This window comes from Heliangelus exortis, chromosome 2, assembly GCF_036169615.1.
Source record: "Heliangelus exortis chromosome 2, bHelExo1.hap1, whole genome shotgun sequence".
NCBI classification, from domain to species: domain Eukaryota; kingdom Metazoa; phylum Chordata; class Aves; order Apodiformes; family Trochilidae; genus Heliangelus; species Heliangelus exortis.
Window position 1 is genome coordinate 150,365,454 of NC_092423.1, and position 23,204 is coordinate 150,388,657.

The 23,204-nt window shown below is 49.4% G+C and overlaps 1 protein-coding gene across 1 annotated transcript in view; it reads right to left on the minus strand.

Annotated features, from left to right (window-relative positions):
* The window catches only part of ZC3H3 (zinc finger CCCH-type containing 3), a 216,577-nt gene extending 193,585 nt beyond the window's left edge, over positions 1-22,992 (minus strand). The window contains exons 1-3 of the mRNA XM_071738554.1: positions 22,921-22,992; positions 17,242-18,604; positions 13,709-13,902 (exon numbers count right to left, since the gene is read on the minus strand). Coding sequence (XP_071594655.1) covers positions 13,709-13,902; positions 17,242-18,604; positions 22,921-22,966 — 1,603 coding nt within the window. The 5' untranslated portion in view covers positions 22,967-22,992. The remainder of the gene's footprint in view (positions 1-13,708; positions 13,903-17,241; positions 18,605-22,920) is intronic.
* Between the last annotated feature and the right edge of the window lie 212 nt (positions 22,993-23,204).

Consider the following 23,204-nt stretch of genomic DNA (forward strand, 5'->3'; position numbering starts at 1 on the left):
ACAAGAGGTCTCAAGTTGTGCCAGGGGAGGTTTAGGTTGGACATTAGAAAGAATTTCTTTAGGGAGAGGGTGATCAGCCATTGGAATGGGCTGCCCAGGGAAGGGGTGGATTCTCCATCCCTGGAGATATTTCAAAAGAGCCTGGATGTGGCACTCAGTGCCATGGGCTGGGAACTGCAGTGGGAGTGGATCAAGGGTTGGACTTGATGATCTCTGAGGTCCCTTCCAACCCAGCCAATTCTATGATTCTATGAAGTCCACATGGGATGAGGCCTTGACCAACCTGGTCTAGCTGAGAGGTCTCCCTGGCCATGACAGGGAGGTTGGAGTAGATGATCTCTAAGGTCCCATCCAACCTCAGCCATTCCATGATTTAAAGCCATTCCCCCTCATCCCATCACTTCGTGCCCTGGCAGAAAGTCCCCCTCCAGTTTTCCTCTTGCTGGAAGAGTCCCTTTGAGGTACTGGAGACAAGTCTCTTTATCTAGAGGCACATCCCATCTCTTGACACATTTCCACCTAGGTGTTCCCACTCAGGCACTCACTATTTCATTTGCCTTCAAACCCCAGAGCTGGAGCTGAGGGCTGGAAGGCTGTCTGCACGGTGACAACCTCCTCATTTAGCCGACTTCCCTCTCTCCAAAGGATATTCATATTCCTCCTGTTATTTTTAAATAAAAGAAGGCTGGGAAAAGCAGAAGGCCCCACTGCTGCCTGCCTGCCTGCCTGCAGCTCCTCTTGCAGCTCGGGATAAGTCACCTGTAAATGCCAAGTGAAGCCAGAAACCCAAAACCGTTCCTTACGGCCTCTGACGTAACCCGGGCCGGCCCAAAGCCAAGAATTTGAACTTTTCCCAATTCCTACGAAGGAGCAAGAGGCCACTTTGCCAGCCACGCTCCAACCCCTGGCTCCCAAGGGCAAGGCAGGAAAAGTGAGAAGAGAGCCTGACAACCTAATGATTTACAGGGCAAGGTCAAGCCTCGGGGTGACAGCGCAACGACGTCAAACTCCCGGCCTCCCAACCTGAAGTTGGGGATGAGCTCAAGGAGGAGCTCGGAAGGATGGGAAGAGGAGACTCCAACGAGGGGTTCTGAGCTGTGCTTTGCATGATACAAAAGTTTCTTTGAGGGGGTAGGGATTGCCACCTCAGGTTCCTTCTAATAAGAAGATGTCCCACCAGCTTAACTCCTAATGTAACGCGAGCAGAGATGTCACCTGACAAAAGGGTTGCAAAACAGTTTCACTGAAAAAATAAATAATAATAATAATAATGAGCAGTACAGCTTTTTTTTTAAGGAAAAAAAAAAAAAAAAAAGCAAAGCAGTGCCCCAACAGGGATTTCCTCATCAGAAATATTTACTGCTTGGCCTTTGGTGCGTGAGAAAAGGGGGGGGGGGGATGAAGGAAGAAATAAATAAATAAATAAATAAATGGAAGGTCTAAAACCCATTGCTGAGATTTTCAGAGCTGCCAGAGGGATACAAACACCCCGTGTCAATAAAATTAACAGCAGCTGAGCATTCAGATGCCAGCCATAACTTACTCCTCACCATTTACGCCCCGTTTACTTTCAGCACTCGCCTGGGCACGAGTAATGCAAACCAGCTCCTTCCACTTCTGCTGCCAGCCCCCTGGTTTTTTTCTTTTTTTTTTTTTTTTCCAAGCAAGTATTCCTTTGCCTCTCCCAACGCCCTCGTGCCCCCTCACTCGTGTTATCAGGCAAGCAGAAAGAGAAATGAAGGTTTGGGGAATTTTTTGCAGGGCAACGAGCACTCTGACTGACACTTGAGAGTTGTAGAATTTTTTTTTAGATGAAGAAGAGTTGCAGAAAACTCTTCACCCTGCAGATGGCTGCGGGTGTTACGAATCCTGATGGAATTTCTCCCTGGGAAGAAGTAAATGCAAACAGGATTTCCAGCTTCAGTGCTGGTGGTGGCACCAGAGAACAAGCAGGAAGCTGGGAACACAAACCACTGTCATATTTCAATCTGGAGCACGAGAAAGGCAAAGATAAGCAGGAAAGGAACATTTTAAAGAGGAAAACATAAAACTTAGGCTCTTGGCTGTGTGTGTAGTGGATGCAACAGAAGCTCAAAATTTACTCTTCCTCTGGTGAGAGATTTGCACAGCCCCAGAGTGGTTGTTGCTGTGGTTCCCTTTCGATTTGGCTTCTTTTGCCCTGAACAAAGTGCTGAGTAACTGTTCTATTCCCTACCCAGGCACAACTCCACTCCACCCTCCAAACCCAAAACCCAAAAGAAATCAAAAGGCTGAACCCCCATGGCACAGTTGGAGGGACACCCCCTCGGCAGTGCAGCTCCTGGCAGGGCAATGATGCCCTCCTGTCATAGAATCATAGAATCATAGAATTGGCTGGGTTGGAAGGGACCTCAGAGATCATCAAGTCCAACCCTTGATCCACTCCCGCTGCAGTTCCCAGCCCATGGCACTGAGTGCCACATCCAGGCTCTTTTGAAATATCTCCAGGGATGGAGAATCCACCCCTTCCCTGGGCAGCCCATTCCAATGGCTGATCACCCTCTCCCTAAAGAAATTCTTTCTAATGTCACCCACCCAAAAGCTACTCCTTAAAAACTACTTTCACACACTGACCAGGAGATGGCTACAAGCAGGAAGGAGGCAGCTGGGTTTTTAACTCAGGAGTTTCAGCTGGGACACCAGCAGCAGAAGTTCATCTGTCCAGAGAAGTTCATCATGTCCAAAGGAGGCAACTGGGCTGGTGAAAGGAGTCGAGCACAGATCCTATGAGGAGAGGCTGAGGGAGCTGGGGGTGTTGAGGCTGGAGAAGAGGAGGCTCAGGGGAGACCTCATCACTCTCTCCAACTCCCTGAAAGGAGGTTGGAGCCAGGGGGGGGTTGGGCTCTTTTTCCAGGCAACTCTCAGCAAGACAAGAGGGCACAAGAGGTCTCAAGTTGTGCCAGGGGAGGTTTAGGTTGGACATTAGAAAGAATTTCTTTCTGGAGAGGGTGATCAGCCATTGGAATGGGCTGCCCAGGGAAGGGGTGGATTCTCCATCCCTGGAGATATTTCAAAAGAGCCTGGATGTGGCACTCAGTGCCATGGGCTGGGAACCACGGGGGGAGTGGATCAAGGGTTGGACTTGATGATCTCTGAGGTCCCTTCCAACCCAGCCAATTCTATGATTCTATGATTCTATGATCTGATGCAGAAGAGGACACGAAGGTTTCGGTGATGATTTCGCGCTGAAAAGCATCAAAACGCGGCGAACCCCCCGAATTATTTAAGAAACAGGAAACAATAAGGAAGGCTCCCAAGAGAAATCTGCTTCTCAGTTTCTTCCAGCCAGCTGTGCCTGCACGATCCAGGGCACGGGGCTGAGAAGTCCTGCCTGGAAGGGGACATTATGGAGGGGAAAAAGAACACCGAGGAGCTTCTCGCCGGCATCTTTGTAATATTCTGTAATCCCCCCCGGGCAGCCCACGCTGCTGCTGAACAATGCAGTTTTGAATTCAATTAAAGTGATTATCTGTTGTGCCAAATAAATTGTGTACAGCATATATCCTGCAGCCTTTTACACCTTCGGGCTCATTATTTTCTAAGCGTTTCCTCCTGTTTATGCACTTTCAAATTAAATTGCTGATAATATGCTCCAAAATAAAAAATGAGCGCACCTTGTCCGAAGAAAATTGATTCCCCTTTTTCCTGAACCAGGCGATTGCCAGGTTTTATATACTCTGGTTCCTGGCGATCATTAGTAATTCAATTTTCTTTTTATTAGCCCCCTTATCTGCTGAGCAATATAGTGGCAGAGCTGACCTCTTTCGCACGGGTAAATGTTTAAAATCTTTTCCCTGATTAATTTTGCCAGTTAAGGAAAAGAGGAGAAATGGCCCAGCTCTTAGCCATCACAATGAATAAAGCTTAATGTTGATTGTGATGGAATTTCTAATGCCAAGGAAATTGATTGAACGCAGCAATTACACTGCAATAGTAACTCAAGGGAAATGGGATAGTTTTCTCCTGGCCATAGCCTTTTGGTTATTTAAAACAATCCAATTTGCAAGGATAATTATATATTAGTGTTTTATCTGCCACTTGAAATGAACATGGGAGTTTTGATACTGGCCCGGCATTAGCAGGTTATTGCTGCAAATTACTTGATATCTGCTTTCTTTCACATAAAGACGAAATTAGGCCATCAATAACCAGAAAAAGGTGGACGGGGGGAGATGCGAGGGGCACGAGTGCCCTCTGCAGGGCTGCAGGGAAGGAAGGGAGACACCAGAGACTTCCAAAAATCCTCCCTAAAACCCTCAACTCTCTCGCTTGTGGGAGCGTGCGGTGCAGCCACCGCATCCACGGCGAACCCTGGCTCCCCATCCATGGAGCTGCCACATCTTGAAATGAAAAAAAGAAAGGTTCAAACCCCTCACTTTAAGCACACATTTCTCTGGTTTTTCCTAAAGAAAAAAAAAAAAAGCCAAAAGAAAAAGAAATGACAGCACTCTCATGTCCAATGCCCGAGCAGGGCGAACGCTTCCTGGTGTTGCAGGAAAAGTGTGGCGGTCACAGAAGGGAAGAGCACTGATTAATATTTTTTTGCAGGGGTGAGGAAAAAGGTTCACAACTCTAAGAGCTCACAAAAAAGAGCTGAGAAAGGATCTCATCCTGCAAGATGTCAAACATGCTGGGAGTATAAAGCTGTGGGGAAAGAGGAGGGACTATAAAGCTGTGGGGAAACGGGATTCCCGCATCCGCACTGCTTGGCAGAGGAGTTCTGGCAGAGGAGGTGTGGGCACATCCCTCCCTCATTGCTCCTGGATCGATCAAACCTGACTTAGAAGTTGATATTTTCCCTTAAAACTGGTGCTAAAAACATCACAGCCCTGCACTTTGAGGGATAAACCCAGCTCCAGTTTGGAGAAATGGGGATAAAGGTTGCCCAGGCTAACGGGACGGCACGTGGCCAAAAAGCAGGTTTGGTCCCAATGTAAACACCAGAATTTTATTATTTGAGAGCCACTAAAATGATCAGAGAGTTGGAGCAGCTCCCTGGGAAGCCAGGCTGAGGGATTGGGGTTGTTCAGCCTGGAGAAGAGGAGGCTCCAAGGTGACCTTAGAGCAACCTCCCAATATCTGAAGGGGCTCCAAGAAAGCTGGGGGAGGGCTTTGGACATGGGGGGGTAGGGAGAGGACAAGGGAAATGGGTTAAAACTTGGAGAGGGGAGATTGAGGTTGGACATGAGGAAGAAATTCTTTATTTTGAGGGTGGGGAGACCCTGGAAGAGGTTGCCCAAGGAAGTTGTGGCTGCCCCATCCCTGGAAGTGTCTCAGCCCAGGCTGGATGGGGCTTGGAGCAACCTGGGCTGGTGGGAGGTGTCCCTGCCCATGCAGGGGTTTGGAACTGGATGAGCTTTAAGGTCCCTTCCAACCCAAACCATTCCATGATTCTGTGCAAGAAATTGGCCCCAAGGATGTACAAATGAGGTGGCACCAACAAGCAGAGCAATAGTTGCACCAGAGGATACAAAGCAGCCACTTCTGGGAGACAGCAAGAGATGGGTGGATAAAAGGGAACGATGTGCAGGTGGGGAGATAATGAAGGCAAAACTAGAAGAAGAAAAGGGAGATCAGGTTGACAGTAGAAAAAACTTGGTGGAAATCAACTGTTACCCAAAATGGTCCCACAGTTTTCATCTGAGAAGAAACACTTTGAAACTCAAGGCTGCAGAGAAGGAGTTTATCAACTTAAGAGTTTGAAAAATACATGATAAAATAATAGAGGTCCCTTCCAACCCAAACCATTCTATGATTCTATGATCATAATTCAGGCATGGGTTGGACTCTGCCTTTTCCCTGGCATTTGCCATGCTTTGCTCACTCAGCTCTGAGATTTTTGGTGCTGGAAAAGCCTTTTCCTTGCTTGGGACTTTACCCAGCTCATGGGTTCAGTGAGCTGCTGGTCTATACTGATAGTTATATAGAAAATATTAGATTTATGCCTCATTTCTGATCACAGGAGGATTGCTGAGATCCCCAAGAACTGTGTTTTTTAATGAGGTGGTGCCCATACCCTGTGTTTTCTTTGCCTTCCAATATCTGAAGGGGCCACAAGAAAGCTGGGGGAGGGCTTTGGACATGGGGGGGTAGGGAGAGGACAAGGGAAATGGGTTAAAACTTGGAGAGGGGAAATTGAGGTTGGACATGAGGAAAAAACTTTAATTTGAGGGTGAAGTTGTGGCTGCCCCATCCCTGGAGGTGTTCAAGGCCCAGGTTGGATGGGGCTTGGAGCAACCTGGGCTGGTGGGAGGTGTCCCTGCCCATGCAGGGGGTTGGAACTGGATGAGCTTTAAGGTTCCTTCCAACCCAAACCATTCTGTGATTTTTTGGTTATCTGCTTTAACAAATAAGCAACAGAAAACCAATTCAGGACAGATGTTTGCTCTTTAGACAACAGAATTACAACATGCACCTATTGGCAGGGAAGTTACTCAGGAAATGACAAAGCAGGAGCCTGGTATTTATTATCCAAATCAAAGCCTTTGGTTCAGATGCCAAAAAAAATTATTTTTTTTTAAATTGAAAAAAATAATTAAAAAGATATTTGAGGGAATTGTCATCTCTGGAAACTCCATCCACCTCTTCATTACCAGCTGGCCTCTCCCTCCTGAGGGAGTCTGAAAAAGGGACCAGACTGTAGTATTTCTACACACCATGGTGGCCTGAGGACCATACTCAGCAGCCTGATGATCCTTTTTGGTCCTCCAGTTTTTTCCCTGGATAAGGAGAGAAGCAACTACTGCCTTTTATCCCTCTTGTAGCAGATTCTTGATTCAGATCCAAACTCTTCCCTACACCAGAAGCAAATGTGATGTGTCACTTCTATAGATAAGGGCCATAGAGATGATGGGAAGGTTGGAGCAGCTCTGCTCTGGAGCCAGGATGAGAGTTGTTTATCCCGGAGAAAGCTGCAGGGAGATCTTGGAGCACATTCCAGTACCTGAAGGATCTCCAGGAAAGCTGGAGAGGAACTTTGGACAAGGGTATGGAGGGATGGATCGAGGCGAAATGGGTTTCCAGATGCAAGAGGGAGGATTGAGATGAGATCTTTGTGAAACCCTGGCCCAGGATTCCCAGAGAAGCTGTGGCTGCCCCATCCCTGGAAGTGCTGAAGGTTGGGATGGGGCTTGGAACAACCTGGGCTGGTGGGAGGTGTCCTTGCCCACTGCAGGGATTTGGAACTGGAAGATCCCAAGGTGTGTTCCAACCATTCAAGGATTCTGTGACCAATTCATCTACAAACCCTGAGATTCACACGAGTCTGAAGCACCTGGGTGCCAAACAAAGCAGACCCCAAGCAGAAGCTGTGAAGCCACTTCAGGCTTGGAACCCTGCTCAAAAAAAGGGCATTGTTACCCAAGTGGAGTCAAAACTCCCACCAAAGCAATTAGCCCAGGTAGCCAAGAAGGCCAATGGCATCCTGGCCTGGATCAGGAACAGCGTGGCCAGCAGGTCCAGGGAAGGGATTCTGCCCCTGTGCTCAGCCCTGGGGAGGCCACAGCTTGAGTCCTGTGTCCAGTTCTGGGCCCCTCAGTTCAGGAAGGAGATTGAGGTGCTGGAGCAGGTCCAGAGAAGAGCAAGGAGGCTGGGAAGGGATCCAGCACAAGTCCTGTGAGGAAGGGCTGAGGGAGCTGGGGGTGTTGAGGCTGGAGAAGAGGAGGCTCAGGGGAGACCTCATCACTCTCTCCAACTCCCTGAAAGGAGGTTGGAGCCAGGGGGGGGTTGGGCTCTTTTCCCAGGCAACTCTCAGCAAGACAAGAGGGCACAAGAGGTCTCAAGTTGTGCCAGGGGAGGTTTAGGTTGGACATGAGAAAGAATTTCTTTAGGGAGAGGGTGATCAGACATTGGAATGGGCTGCCCAGGGAAGGGGTGGATTCTCCATCCCTGGAGCTATTTCCAAAGAGCCTGGATGTGGCACTCAGTGCCATGGGCTGGGAACTGCAGTGGGAGTGGATCAAGGGTTGGACTTGATGAGCTCTGAGGTCCCTTCCAACCCAGCCCATTCTATGATCTCCAAGTTCTCTTCCTCCCAAAAGAACCTAAGTTTAAGGGGAAGAAAGAAAGCATAAAAGCAACTCTTTACTATTAATGGCACATTAATATTAAGCTCTAGGTGGTCAAGAAGTCCAACATCTAAAAGCTGTTTTATCAACATGGATTTGACCCTGCTGAGCAACACACCATTTTCTATTCTTTTTTTTTTTTTTCCTTTGGTCAAACACTTGATCTCCTCCTATGCACATGTTCTGCAGAAGCCCTGCAAGAAATTACCTGGAGAACCAGAGCAGCACATGCATCAGAAATGCTTCATCACTACCAACCCACCCAGCAACTTCTCTCTGTGGAAGTGCTGCAGGTCAGGTCAGATGGGGCCTTGAGCAAGAAGGGTGAGTGGAAGGTTGGAGCCAGATCATCTTTAAAGGGCCCTTTCAACCCAAATTTTTCTAAGATTCTATTAATTTGAGACACATCACCAATTTCTGACTGGTTATTCAATGTTCCACTTAATCAAATTGAGTAGTTTGGAGTCAGCTGGCAACAGTTGTAGCTGCAATATCTGTCATGAGAGAAGCCCAAATGATCCCAAGAAAACTCCTACCAATGCTTTTCCATTTCTCCCACATCATCAGTGATGCTTCCATGAAAACACAGAGATTCCCAGAGGCTTACAGACCACCAGGAAACACCAATGTGACACCACCTCTCAGGTCCATTTGGGTCTGAAAAGGAGAGTCAGGAGATGGACAGACCTTTGAGTTACACACCTGAGAAAAGCAGGGAAAAAAAAAAAACAAACTTGTTTTACAGTTCATGCCTCACTCTGCTCCCAGAAGCTCCCAGTAACATCTCTGAACTCCATGAACTTCCCCTGCTCTTGTTTTGAGAGACTGAAAAACCCCACTGTCTGATTAATACCCTCATATTGCAGGGAGAAATAAAAATCACCCTCTCCAAACCTCCAAGACACGATCCAAAAGTCAGGAATTCAACCCACAAGCCTCCACCTACTCCCAGCTCACTACAGGAATGCTGTGAAACCAGAACACACCTCCCACTATTTATACACAAATAATAATATGTTTAGGGACACCAAATGTGACATTTGAGCTGCTTCAAGGCCCATCAGCAGCCAGGCTTTCCCATCACACTGGGAGATGCTGCCCTGAAAACATCTCTGCCCCATCCAGCATCTGATGCCCTCTTTGTACAAGGCATTCCTGGGAAAAAAAAACAAAAAAAAGGAGCCCTAGCACATGTAGGAACAGGCCAGCAATAATTCAACAGCCTGACTATGACAACAGTTCACAACAAATACACTTCCTAGGATGGAACTCTCCCAAAAAAACACCTTGAGGTACAAAGAATTCGAAGTTATAAACTCAGTTCTAAGGAAAGGAACCAAATGCACAGACTTTGTGAAGGTGGATTGGTACCTTCTGGATCCAAGGAGCTTGTGTGTTCCCTGTTGTGGGCACGAAGCTATGTTCTGATCATTAAACCAAGAATTAACTTCTTAAGAATGAGCTTAATTAACTAATTCTTGTGTGCTGAGAGACCCCAAGTGGCTTCAGAGATGCTGGATACAGATGGACATCCCAGCTCCCTGAAAAATCTGAATTCCAGGTTTAGGCCAGCTCTTCCCTGCCCTCCCTTGCATCACAGGGGGATGCTTTTTTTTTTTAAATAATAAACTTCTTATTGGACAAGAGACTTATTCCATGTACTGGCTTCTGACACAACACTGCTGTGGATTGAGGTGTGATTACAAAACCTTTGAAGAGATCCCTGTAATTAGTACTTGTGTAATGGCTTTGAACAGATGTTTATTTTCCAGTGGAACATAGTAAAATTTTCCTGCAATATTCATTTTGATGGAATATGTATTGAGTATCCACACTTTTGAATAAGTGACAAGGAGAAGAAAGGAGCTGAAATCTGGATTTTTCTCTGGATCCCCCCAGATGTTGGGACAACAGAGGAGAGATTACCAGCAATCATCTACCTGGAGGACTTCAGCATTTAGCACTTCAAGGTGAAAATGAGTGTGGGAGAGAAATAAAAAAACTACCAGAACTTTCAAACAAGGTTGTGTCACATCTTGGAGAACTTCTCCAGGAAGAGGGACACCCAACCAGCTTCCTGAAAAATCTGAATTCCAGGTTTAGGCCAGCTAGTGCTGCTCTTCCCTGCCCTCCCTTGCATCACAGGGGGATGCTTTTTTTTTTTAAATAATAAACTTCCAATTGGACAAGAGACTTATTCCATGTACTGGCTTCTGACACAACACTGCTGTGGATTGAAGTGTGATTACAAAACCTTTGGATAGGTCCTTGTAATTAGTACTTGTGTAATGGCTTTGAACAGATGTTTATTTTCCAGTGGAACATAGTAAAATTTTCCTGCAATATTCATTTTGATGGAATATGTATTGAGTATCCACACTTTTGAATAAGTGACATGGAGAGGAAAGGAGCTGAAATCTGGATTTCTCTTTGGATCCCCCCAGATGTTGGGACAGCAGAGGAGAGATTACCAGCAATCATCCACCTGGAGGACTTCAGCATTTAGCACTTGAAGGTGAAAATGAGTGTGGGAGAGAAATAAAAAAACTACCAGAACTTTCAAACAAGGTTGTGTCACATTTTGGAGGACTTCTCCAAGAAGAGGGACACCCAACCAAGTCCTCACCAGAAGAAAATATACTCAGCAAGAGATCTCAACTAGGTAAAGTCCTCCTGGGAGAAAGGGGTATTGAATTCAGGGCTGGAAAAAGCAGAAATTTAGAAGAAATTTAGAAGCTGCTTTGTGATTGTGTTGGGGAAGGATTTTTAGAGAAAAGAAGGATTTGTGGTACTTATGAAGCAGTCCCACACATGAACACACAGAGGAAAAGGCAGGCAGGACACTTCCTTTGGCTTTTAGTCATTTTAAGAACCAAATCAAGGCTTTTCCAGCAGTTTGTAAAGAAAAAGAGCCCCAAGCTGTAGTCACTGAGTTTTCTCAAAGCAGATACTCATTCCCACACCTCTAAGACTGAAAAGCACACAGCTCCAAGCTGCAAAATAAGAGAAGTGACTTCAACAAAGCCAACTCAACTCTTACAAACCCAGGGTTTGGTTGTGCTAGGCTTGGTTAGCATCTGCTCAGGATAATTTGATCCCCTTTGGGTCAGAGGAGTGAAATGCCTGCTCTCCCAAAATCACTTCCAGACCTATTTTCTTTTTGGATTTTTGTTTTTCCCTCCTCATTTGCCAACTTTGATCAAAGCCAGAAGCACAACACTTCTGCTCTATCTGTATCTTTTCAGCCCTATGCAGCTCAAGATCAAAAATCTTTCCAGTCTGGGAACATTATCTTCAATCAAGGAACTAAAATTCCAAATATGTTCCCCAAAGCTATTGAAGCTTTTGATCCATTTTGGATATTCTTACCCTACATGAAGATTCCTTTGGGATTTTACTGACAGTTTCCAAAAAAGGAGAGATGTTTGCCAGGACAAGCAAACTCCAGTGGGTGCTCAGAACCTTCCCAAGGCAGCAGCTCAAGTGCTGTGACCTCCTTGATGACACAATCAGAAGCTCTGGTGTAAACCCAGGTGTAAACAAGGAGAACTCAGACCTGGTTCAACCTCAGCTCTCTTCCTGGATCACCCCACCAGTTCATATCCCTCTCACCCAGCAATGTCCCAGTTAAAATGCTGTGGAAACCCCAAATTGCTCTGAACCTCCAGAAGCTACAGCAGAGTGGTCAAGTTCTATGACCATTCTATGATCAGGCTCTCAGCAAACACATTAAATTATTTTTAAATGAGCTTTTACAGCATAAATGTTTGTTCAGTGATTTCTACTGGATATGCCACAGGGTAGAAAGATTCCCAACAAGCAGCTTTTGAGGTCTGATCCCTCAATCCACCCTAAAACAGGCAATGGATATTTTGGGGGAAGCTGAAGAGCTGCACTCCCCATCCCTCAACCTCACCATCACCCAAAAAAGAGTCAACCAAACCAAAAAAGAGTCAACCAAACCAAAAAAGAGTCAACCAAACCAAAAAAGAGTCAACCAAACCAAAAAAGAGTCAACCAAACCAAAAAAGAGTCAACCAAACCAACAGTCAACCAAACCAACAGTCAACCAAACCAAGACTCAACCAAACCAAGACTCAACCAAACCAAGACTCAACCAAACCAAGACTCAACCAAACCAAGACTCAACCAAACCAAGACTCAACCAAACCAAGACTCAACCAAACCAAGACTCAACCAAACCAAGACTCAACCAAACCAAGACTCAACCAAACCAAGACTCAACCAAACCAAGACTCAACCAAAAAAGACTCAACCAAAAAAAGAGCCAACCAAAAAAAGAGCCAACCAAAAAAAGAGCCAACCAAAAAAGACTCAACCAAAAAAGACTCAACCAAAAAAGACTCAACCAAAAAAGACTCAACCAAAAAAAGAGTTAACCACAGCCCAAGTATGACCCAGACCTCCAACCCTTCACATACGACATGAAAACTTTTGAAAACTTTCAATGCAGCACCTGGAGGTGCAGCCCTCACACCTCTCCAGACACCAAAGGCTTTGGTGACATCCTCAAAAGGAGCAAGACTCAGCCAACTGCTTGACCACTGAACCATCAAAGCCAGCAAAACACACACCTTGTTTTCCCTGCCCCTTTCTCTTCCACGAGTCACTTCCCACCTCACAAAGGCATCAGATCCCAAGTTCTCCTTCCAGCATCCTCCGCCACCCCTCCAAACACACACATGAAGAGAAAAAAATCTTTTTCTTCACCTCCTCCCACAAAAAGTTTTGCCCTTTCCTGAACTGCAGGTCTTTCCAATGCATCAAGACACAGGGAGAGCTCAAGACAGAGCTTTTTGTGTGTGAAATAACTATAATCACATCTGTGACCTCAGCAGTTGATGTGCAGGACAGGAAACCACACAAATGTCTTCCTGAAAACTTTTGGAGGCAGATGGTGGCATGAACAGCCCTCCCCACTCAGGTGCTGCCCCTGCCCCAACCTTGAAGCCACTTCCCTGTGAAAACTTCACCACTGAAGAGCAGAACCAGACTTGGAGGCAGAAAATTCACAAAAAAAAACATTTCACACACACAGGTGCAGCTCTCCAAGCCCCAGAAAGCTGATTTCTCTTCTCCTAAGCACCAACTCAAGGCAGCAGGACATGGACACAAACCACCTGTTCATAAAACCCAGTATTCCTGTAATTAACTAAATTACAAAGCACACCCAAAGACACTGCAAGTGCATTAGTAGGTTCTGTAGTTGCTAGAGGAGCATCTGATGACATGAAGGAGCTTTTGCCCAGTGCAAAAAGAGAAATCAGACTTATTGTCATCCTCTCCCTTCCTTGAGCACCTTTCTATTTGACCCCTGCAAGTTCAGCAAAATCACATTAAAAGCAAGAAGCAGCCTTAAAATGGCCTCATCTGGAGATGTCAAAGCACAAGACAGCTCTGGGGTGAGACACAAGTCCTGCTCGAGCCAAACTTCTGCTCCTCCACCTTTGCTCTGCAACCAACACGAGGAGATTCACCTCCTGGAGGACCTAAAAACTCATTTCCAAACCCAAGAGCCTCCCTTGGAATCATCAGCACGTGGTCAGCAAGCACCAGTCATCCCTTGGGATGGCTTTTCCTACCTTCCTTGGTGGACACTTGCATCCTGGTGGCTGGCAACCTGCAGAGCCTGTGCTTGGTGATCTGCACCAACCCCTTGGGTGAGGAGCGTTTTGGTGTTGAACATGGTTTCCCTCTCAAGTTTTTCTTCCTGAGATGGAAGTGGCTTTTCAGAGGTGTGGTGGGTGAGGAGTTGTTCTTCTTCTCTGCTGGAGAACTGCAAAGGGGAAGAGGACAAGGTTAGAAGAGAGTAAAAAGGTGATGGAAATGGACTTGGGTTTCCTTGCTCAGAGCTGAGAAGCTGGGCTGTCCAATCTCACACTGTGAGAAGTCCTGACCAGAAAACTGGAAGTTCACAGGCAAGGGGGATGAAGCAGGGACAGAAAAATGATCAGAGAATTGAAGAAACTCTGCTCTGGAAGCTGAGAGAGTTGGGGCTGTTCAGCTTGGAGAGGAGAAGGAAGTGAGGAGACCTCAGAGCACCTTCCAGTGCCTGAAGGGAGTTGAGGAAAGTTGGGGAGAGACTTTTTGCAAGAGCAAAAAAAATTTTTTCTGATATTCAACTTGAACCTCCTGTGCTCCAATCTACACCCATTACCCCTTGTCCTATCACTGGTCACCACTGAGAAAAGCCTAACTCCATCTCCCTGACACTCACCCCTTACATATTTGAAAACATTGATGAGGTCACCCCTCAGTCTCCTTTTCTCCAAACTAAAGAGACCCAGCTCCCTCAGCCTTTCCTCATAAGGGAGATGTTCCACTCCCTTAATCATCTCAGTAGCTCTGCGCTGGACTCTTTCAAGCACTTCCCTGTCCTTCTTGAACTGAGGGGCCCAGAACTGGACACAATACTCCAGGTGTGGCCTCACCAATGCAGAATAGAGGGGGAGGAGAACCTGCCCTGCCCAGCAGAGAGAACTGAAAACTGCAGCAACAGATTTGGAAGAACTGGTCACTGATCCAATGCTATCATTGCCTGTCAGCTGCAAAAGAAACCAAATATTTCTCTGCCATTTTCATTTTGGTCACACAGCATCATGGACCCAAGCATTTATTGCTTTTCACTATTTACCTCTGGGGGAAAGAAAACATCAGCAAACAGAACTAAGCTGGATGAATTTAAATGCTCAAGTTAACAGTGCTAACTAGAATGAAAGCAATTCTTGCAAAGGCTTTCTTTTTCTGAGAAAACATGGAGAAGGGAGATCAGCTCCTGCACAACACAGCATCATTTAAGATTTGCAGTGAAGTGCTGAGTGGAGGAGCTGGGAAACAGCAACAAGGCACCAGATCCTCCCTTGGGTGTCACCTCACCAGCTCATTGCATCACTTGGAATAATTATTTAAGCCACAGACCTCAATTTTCAACAGCTCAGGCTTTTTTTTTTTTTTTTTTTCCCTCCTTTTGCTGTTTTCTTTCACCAAACACACAAACTGACTGAAGGTTTCCCCTGCACTGAGGTGCATTAGAAGGGGGGTGGTCAGTAGGTCAAGAGAGGTTTTCCTCTCCCTCTGCTCTGCCCTGCTGAGGCCACATCTGGAATTTTGTGTCCAGTTCTGGGCTCCTCAGTTCCAGAAGGACAGGGAACTGCTGGAGAGAGTCCAGAGCAGAGGCACCAAGGTGATGAAGGGAGTGGAACATCTGATGAGGAAAGGCTGAGGGAGGAGAAGAGGAAAATGAGGGGTGAGCTCATTAATGGTTATAAATCTGTAAAGGGTGAGTGCCAGGAGGATGGAGCCAGGAGCTTCTCAGGGATGTCCCCTGATGGGACAAGGGACAATGGGTACAAACTGCAGCACAGGAGGTTCCACATCAATAAAAGGAAAAGATTTTTCACTGTGAGGGTGATGGAGCCCAGGCTGCCCAGGGAGGTTGTGGAGTCTCCTTCCCTGGAGACATTCAAAGCCCACCTGGATGTGTCCCTGTGTCACCTGCTGGAGGTGACCCTGCTCTGCCAGGGGGGTTGGACTCAATGATTTTTTTGAGGTCCTTCCCAACCCCTTAACTTCCTGTGACTCTGTGATTTGAAATCCCTGATGTTTCCCCTGTGTGGGTGATGGGTGAATCCTCCCCAGGGCTGCCAGGATTCCCCAAATCCCACCCCAGCAGATGCTCAGCTCCCTGTAAAACCCAGACAGTTTTCCCTGTTCTGCTTTTTGCTTCCCATTCTTCTTCAAATTTCAAGTTTGTATTTTTTTTTCCCCTGCCATTTTCTCAGTGATTTTTTGGGGTCCCTCTCAACCCCTTAACTTCCTGCAACTGTGATATGGCCACCAAAGCCACTTCTTTCCCCAGTGCAACAAGGTGGTTGGAAAATAAATCCAGAAAGGAAGAGAGTTCTTCCCTTCTCTTGGAGGATTAAACTGTTACTCAGGTCAGGGAGGAGCCTCCTAAGTGCTGCAGCACTTCAAAGAGATGGGAGATGAGAAGAAAACCCAGGCTTGAAAGATGAAATTCAGAGTGAGTCAGACTGCTAAAATAATTTCAAGCAGTGGCTGTTTAATCCTGGCCAGCAGGATGGCTCCTCCCAGAGCCAGCATCACACCTGGAAAAAAAAAAGTAAATTTATCTGCAGAGAATCCCAGGAAGTCAGGGGATGGAAGGGACCTCTGAGGAGCAGCAAGTCCAATCCCTGCCAGAGCAAGACTAAAAATGGGGAATTCAAATAGGGAATGTGTCCAGGGATTGTCCAGAACTTCTCCAGAACCTTACCCTGTGCACAACCAGAACCTTGCCCTGAGCAGGACCAGAACCTTGCCCTGAGCAGGACCAGAACCTTACCCTGAAGGACCACCAGAAATCCTGAGCATCACCAGAACTTTACCCTGAGCTTGACCAGAACCTTGCCCTGAGCACGACCAGAACCTTGCCCTGAGCACGACCAGAACCTTGCCCTGAGCACGACCAGAACCTTGCCCTGAGCATGACCAGAACCTTGCCCTGAGCACGACCAGAACCTTGCCCTGAGCACGACCAGAACCTTGTCCTGAGCACGACCAGAACCTTACCCTGAAGACCACCAGAAATCCTGAGCATCACCAGAACTTTACCCTGAGCTTGACCAGAACCTTGCCCTGAGCACGGCCAGAACCTTGCCCTGAGCACGACCAGAACCTTGCCCTGAGCATGACCAGAACCTTGCCCTGAGCACGACCAGAACCTTGCCCTGAGCATGACCAGAACCTTGTCCTGAGCACGACCAGAACCTTGCCCTGAGCACGACCAGAACCTTGCCCTGAGCACGACCAGAACCTTGCCCTGAGCACGACAAGAACCTTGCCCTGAGCACGACCAGAACCTTGCCCTGAGCATGACCAGAACCTTGCCCTGAGCACGACCAGAACCTTGTCCTGAGCATGACCAGAACCTTGCTCTGAGCATGACCAGAACCTTGTCCTGAGCACAACCAGAACCTTACCCTGAGCACAACCAGAACCTTACCCTGAAGACCACCAGAAACCCTGAGCATCACCAGAACTTTACCCTGACCACAACCAGAACTTTACCCTGAGCACAAACAGAACCTTACCCTGAAGACCACCAGAAACTTACCTCGAGCTGCCTTTTCTCTTGATGATTTTTGTCCGACTCTTCACTTTGTAACTGGACAATGTGGAGTCACTGAAGGACTTCCCCCCACTGACACCAACAGATCCAGTGTTTGGTGGTGGTGGGACAGTGCCAGCTCGAGGGAGGTTGAAGGCTGAAGGTTTTTTCTGCTCCTCAGATCTCCACCTGAATGCTGACTTGGAGGTGGAAGGTAAAGCCTGCAGGCTGGAAGCTTTCCATTTATATTTGCTGGGAGAAACACCCAGTTTGGATTGCAGGCCTGATTTCTTCAGCTTTGCTCCCAAATCTGGTTTGGGTGAGAGTTTAACACTTTTGTCCACTCCTCCAGCAACCTTCTTGGTGTTTTCAGAAGCTCTGGGGCTGACCCATCTCTTCACAGGACGAGAGGATTTACCAGGGTTTGCAACCCACGTGTAATTAGTTTTCCTGAACTTTGGAGCTTTGCTGGAGATGGATGTTGAGGCAGCTCTTTGGAGCCCAGCAGCTTTGGGGACCACAGAAAACCTGCTCTTTGCTGGAGTCACCCCAACCACCAAAGTGGCAGCTTGAGGAGGTTTTGAGGACACCTCACTGCTCCCAAAGAGCTTTGGCTCTCTGAAAACATCCCCAACTTGCTCACAACTGGGCTGTCTTGGTGGTTCCACCTTCCTCCATAGTGAGTGCTGAGGTGGTTCCTGATCCAAAGGTTCCTGATCCAAAGGCTCCTGAGGCTCTGATTTCAAGGTGATGGCATTTTCACTGCTGCTTCCAGAGGAGGTGGGGGAGCTCCCAGTCAGATGCACTGTTCTTGGCTGATCATAGTGTGAACTCACCAGTCGGTGAGCTGGGCTGAATGAAACAGAGAGGGAGGGTCTTCTCTCTTCACTTTGCCCCTTGCACAGAGATCTGGGCACATTCTCACCAGCACCCACCACCCTTTCCAGCTCTGAAAACTCACAGGAAGAACCCAAATCAGCAAAACCTTCCGGATCTCCCAAAGGGATAATCCTCTGTGGTACCTGAATCCCTACAACAATATTCCCATCTGTTGTTAAGTCCACGTGTCTCTCTGGGGACAATTCTGCTGCCTGATTGTCCTCAGAGCTTCCAAAAGCCTGAGATGTGCTGGCAATCCCATCGCCCCCGACATCCACCCCCGATCCCGGCGGTCGGTTGACCAGGGAATATTTTTTCTTCCAAGGATGTCCTCGGCGTAGCTGGAAATCCCTGGAAGTTCTCTGGGGATACCTGGATGTAAAAGTTCCCCTCCTGCTGTAGCCAGGCTGGTGGGGATGGTTCCACCTGGGTGCCAGGGAGGGAGGGCGTGGGGCGTCCCCGTGAGCGTTTTTATGGTCGTTGATGAGACCTAAGGAGGAGAAGAGAGCACCCGGTGATCCCATGGGAATTGGACAACATCACTTCCCAAATTTTGGGATAAATTTTACTCTGTGCCCTATCTTGAGCACTGTGTGCAGTGCTGTCCTGGTTTAGGCCAGGATAAAGGTGATTTTCTGTCTTGGACTTTTGCTTTCAGCTGAGTCTCTTGGAAGGAGCTGCACTTGCTGAAATGAACAGCAAGTTTCTCAGGCAGTGGCTGCTGCTGGGACTGATCCCACTCGATGTTTAGAGTTCCAGCTGGAGAATGGGGTGCAGAACCAAGGCCACTGCTCAGCTCTGAGGAACATTTGGCCCTCTGCAAGGAGAAAAGGAGGCAAGAGGTCCCACCTGCAGCCCTCCTTTGGGGAGGAACAGGCAAGAGAAATGGCCAGAATTGACCAAACAGAGGATTCCATCCCATCCACCTCATCCTCAGGAGAAATTGGAGGGATCACCAGGGTCAGAGCCCTTCCTGCTTCCCCTTCTTCCCCTCTCCCTCTTTGCTTGGGCATCCTGGGAGGATTCCATCCCTTCCTCTGCCTGTGCTCCTGATCCATGCCAGCCTGAATCTGTGTGTTCCTGCCTCCAGCTCCCCACTGCTGCTGACCCCAGGAGTCCAGCCTGGACTTTCCCAGGGCTGCCCTGCAGCCTGGGTGGGGATGGGAGAGTTCTTGGGGGAAAGGGGGGAGGAACCTGGGATCTATTTTCCTGGATATTTGTAGAGATTTAGTCATTTTTCCTATTTCTCATTCCTGTTTCATTAAAGCTGTGTAGTTTAGTTCACAACCCATCAGTCTCTCTCCCTTATTCTCTCTCCTTTCTTTATCAGGGACTGGAAGGGGATTAATAGGGAGCATCTGGTATTTGATTTACTTGCTGGGGCAGTGTTAAAGCCTGAGCAGTGCCACAGTATAGAAAGGATGTAAAGCTACTGGAGAGGGTTCTGAGGTTGGGGAAGGGCTTAAAGGCTGAAGGTTTGTTCAGCCTGGAGGAGAGAGGGGAGACCTCATGGCAGCTTTTCTGCTTCCTCACAAGGGGGAGGAAGAGAAGCAGATCCTGACCTTTTCCCTCTGCTGACCAAGGAGAGAGCCCTGAAGATGTGCTGGGGGAGGTTTAGCTCAAATAGAAGAAAAAAAAGTTTTCACTAAGAAGGTGGCTGAGCACCAAACCTGCCCCAGTTCAAGAAACCTTTGGATGCTGCTCTCAGGCACATGGTGGGGTTTTGGGGGTGCCCTACACCCCCAGAGTTGGACTTGATGATGCTGAGGGGTCCCTCCCAACTCAACAGGTTCTGTGATAAGTGGTGCTGGAAGGAAAAACTTCAACCATCTCCCTCAATCCTCAGGAAATGTCAGTAACAAAAGTGACTTTGCAGCACAGAAACAAACCATAGACTCACCACGAGACCCTTAACAGCCCACACGAGGGCTGGCAGACACTTTTTGCCCCTTTGTGCTCTTTTTTGGGTTCAAAACAATGTCTGAATTGTTGGGTTTAGTCTAATTCTGTTGTTTGGAGTCTAATTTTTTTTTTTTTAAAAAAAAAAGGTGGTTTTATTTCCAGGCAACTTTTCAGAGCAGTCTCTGAGAATCTGCTCAGACACAGAGCTCAGCATGGCCCCAAACACAAATCACCAAATATTTTTTGGTTGGAAAAGGTCTTGGAGAGCATCAAGCCCAACCATTAACTCAGCACTGCCAAAGCCACCACCAAACCATGTCCCTCAGCACCTCATCTTCACAGCTTTCCCTGGGCAGCCTCTGCCAGGGCCTGATAACCCTTTTAGTGGAGAAATTGTTCCTAATATCCAAACTAAACCTCTCCTGAGCAACTTGAGGATGTTTCTTCTTCTCCTGTGGCTTAATCCTTGGAAGAAGAAACCAGCCCCACCTTGTTCCAACCTTTCAGGGAGTTGTGGAGGGAGAAGGTCTCCCCTCAACCTCCTTTCTCTCCAGGCTGAACACCCCCAGGTCCCTCAGCTGCTCCTCACAAGAAAGCTCCAGACCCTTCCCCAGCTCCTTTCCTGTTCTTCAAAGCAGCCAAGAGAAGCCTTGAGGAGGCCCCAGCTTCATTATTGAGTCACTGCACATCCCTCAACCCAGTCACCCCAAAGTCCTTTGGATTACAGGCACGTGGCAGTCTGGGATTGGTAAGAAAACTCTTTCCAAGAAAAGGGATTCTCAAAGGATTTTTGAGCCTTAATATTTTAGGCACGTGTCAGAGTAGAGAAGTTTGTCCTCCAAAAGTGCTCCAAGAGCTGCCAGAAGAGCAGCCTCAGCAGAGTCCCCACCCCCTGGAGGGACCACTTTTCCTCCTTCTCCTCACAGCTCCTCCCTCTCCTCACACTTCCCTCACCTAGGAGCTCCTGGACAGAGGCAAATCCCAAGTTAGGAACAAGCAAGGATCTGCCTTCACCTCCAGGTGAAGACAGAGGAGCAGGGGCACACCCTGTGCCATAGGAGGCCACAAGGGTGGGGATCCACCCCTAACAGTGCTCTCTGCTCTCTCCCTTCCATCCTCCCCTCCTGGGTCACAGAACCACAGAATCATTTGGGTTGGAAAGGAGCTCTGGGATCATCAAGTCCAACCCTTGATCCATTCCCCCCGTGGTTCCCAGCCCATGGCACTGAGTGCCACATCCAGGCTCTTCTTAAAAACCTCCAGGGATGGAGAATCCACCCCCTCCCTGGGCAGCCCATTCCAATGTCTGATCACCCTCTCTGGAAAGAATTTTTTCCTAATATCCAACCTAACCCTCCCCTGGCAGATCCTCTCACAACCTCCCCGTGTCTCCTCACACCCTCTCCCCAAATCCCCTCACCCCCTCCCCGTGTCCCCTCACCCCCTCCCCGTGTCCCCTCACACCCCCTCTCCGAATCCCCTCAGAGCCCCCCTGAATCCCCTCACACCCCTCCCCCCCCCCCCCAGTCCCCTCACAACCCCCCCTTCCCCAAACCCAGATCCCCCCACAGCGCCCCGGGACCCCTCACACCCTCCCCAAATCCCCTCACACCCTCCCTCCCCCAACCCCAGATCCCCTCAGCCCCCCTCCCCGTGTCCCCTCACCCCTCCCCGGACCCCCTCACACCCCAACCCCAAATCCCCTCACATCCCAACCCTGAATCCCCTCACCCCCTCCCTGTGTCCCCTCACCCCTCCCTGGACCCCCTCACACCCCCTCCCAGATCCCCTCACAACCTCCCCTCCCCCAACCCCAGATCCCCTCACGATCCCCCAAACCCCCTCACACCCCTGCCCAAATCCCCTCATAACCCCCACACACCCATTCCCGAATCCCCTCACACCCCCTCCCCCAAATCCCCTCACCCCCCCCCGTGTCCCCTCACACCCCTCCCTGAATCCCCTCACACCCCTTCCCCATATCCCCTCACAGCCCCCTCCCCCAACCCCAGATCCCCTCAGCCCCCCCTCCCCGTGTCCCCTCACCCCCTCCCCGAGTCCCCTGACCCTCCCCGGATGCCCTCACCCCTCCCCGTGTCCCCTCACCCCTCCCTGAATCCCCTCACCCCCTCCCCGTGTCTCCTCCCCTCCTCTCTGATCCCCTCAAAACCTCCCCCTCCCCCAACCCCGAATCCCCTCACACCCCAACCTCGGATCCCCTCACGCCTCCCCGTGTCCACTCACACCACTTCCCCATATCCCCTCACAGCCCTCCTCTCCCAACCCCGGATCCCCTCACCCCTCCCCGTGTCCCCTCACTCCCTCCCCATGTTCCCTCACCCCCTCCCCGTGTCCCCTGACCCTCCCTGAATCCCCTCACCCCCTCCCCATGTCCCCTCACCCCCTCCCCCGATCCCCTCACCCCCTCCCCGGATCCCCTGACCCTCTCCGTATCCCCTTACCCCTCCCTGAATCCCCTCACACCCCTTCCCCATATCCCCTCACGGCCCCCTCTCCCAGCCCCGAATCCCCTCCCCGGATCCCCTCAAAACCTCCCCCTCCCCCAAACCCGAATCCCCTCACCCCTCCCCATGTCCCCTCACCCCCTCCCTGAATCCCCTCACCCCTCCCCGTGTCCCCTGACCCTCCCTGAATCCCCTCACCCCCTCCCGGATCCCCTCACCCCTTCTCATGTCCCCTCTCCTCCTCTCTGAATCCCCTCACCCCCTCCCCGTGTCCCCTCACACCCCTTCCCCATATCCCCTCACAGCCCCCTCTCCCAACCCCGGATCTCCCCACCCCTCCCCGAATGCCCTCACACCCCCTCCCCGGATCCCCTCACCCCTGCCCAGGTCCCCTCACCCCTGCCCGGGTCCCCTCACCCCCCTGGCAGCCTCTCCGTACCCTGCAGCCTCCGGATCTGCCGCCACAGCCGCTCCCGCTCCTCCATCCCCGCACCGCTCCCCCCCTGCCCCTCCCCCCTCATCCAGCCCCGCACTGTGGCGTCATCACCACGCGACAGACGTTGAGCCGCTCCTCACGTGACCAACCGCACGTCACGTGGCGAGCGCCCCCGTCGCTTAGCAACGGAAGAGGCTGCGGCCTGCGCGGCCTGGTCAAGCCTGGCCCCGGCGTAACCATGTCCCCAGCACAGGATAAAACCCAGCTGTCCCCTGTCCCCAGCACGG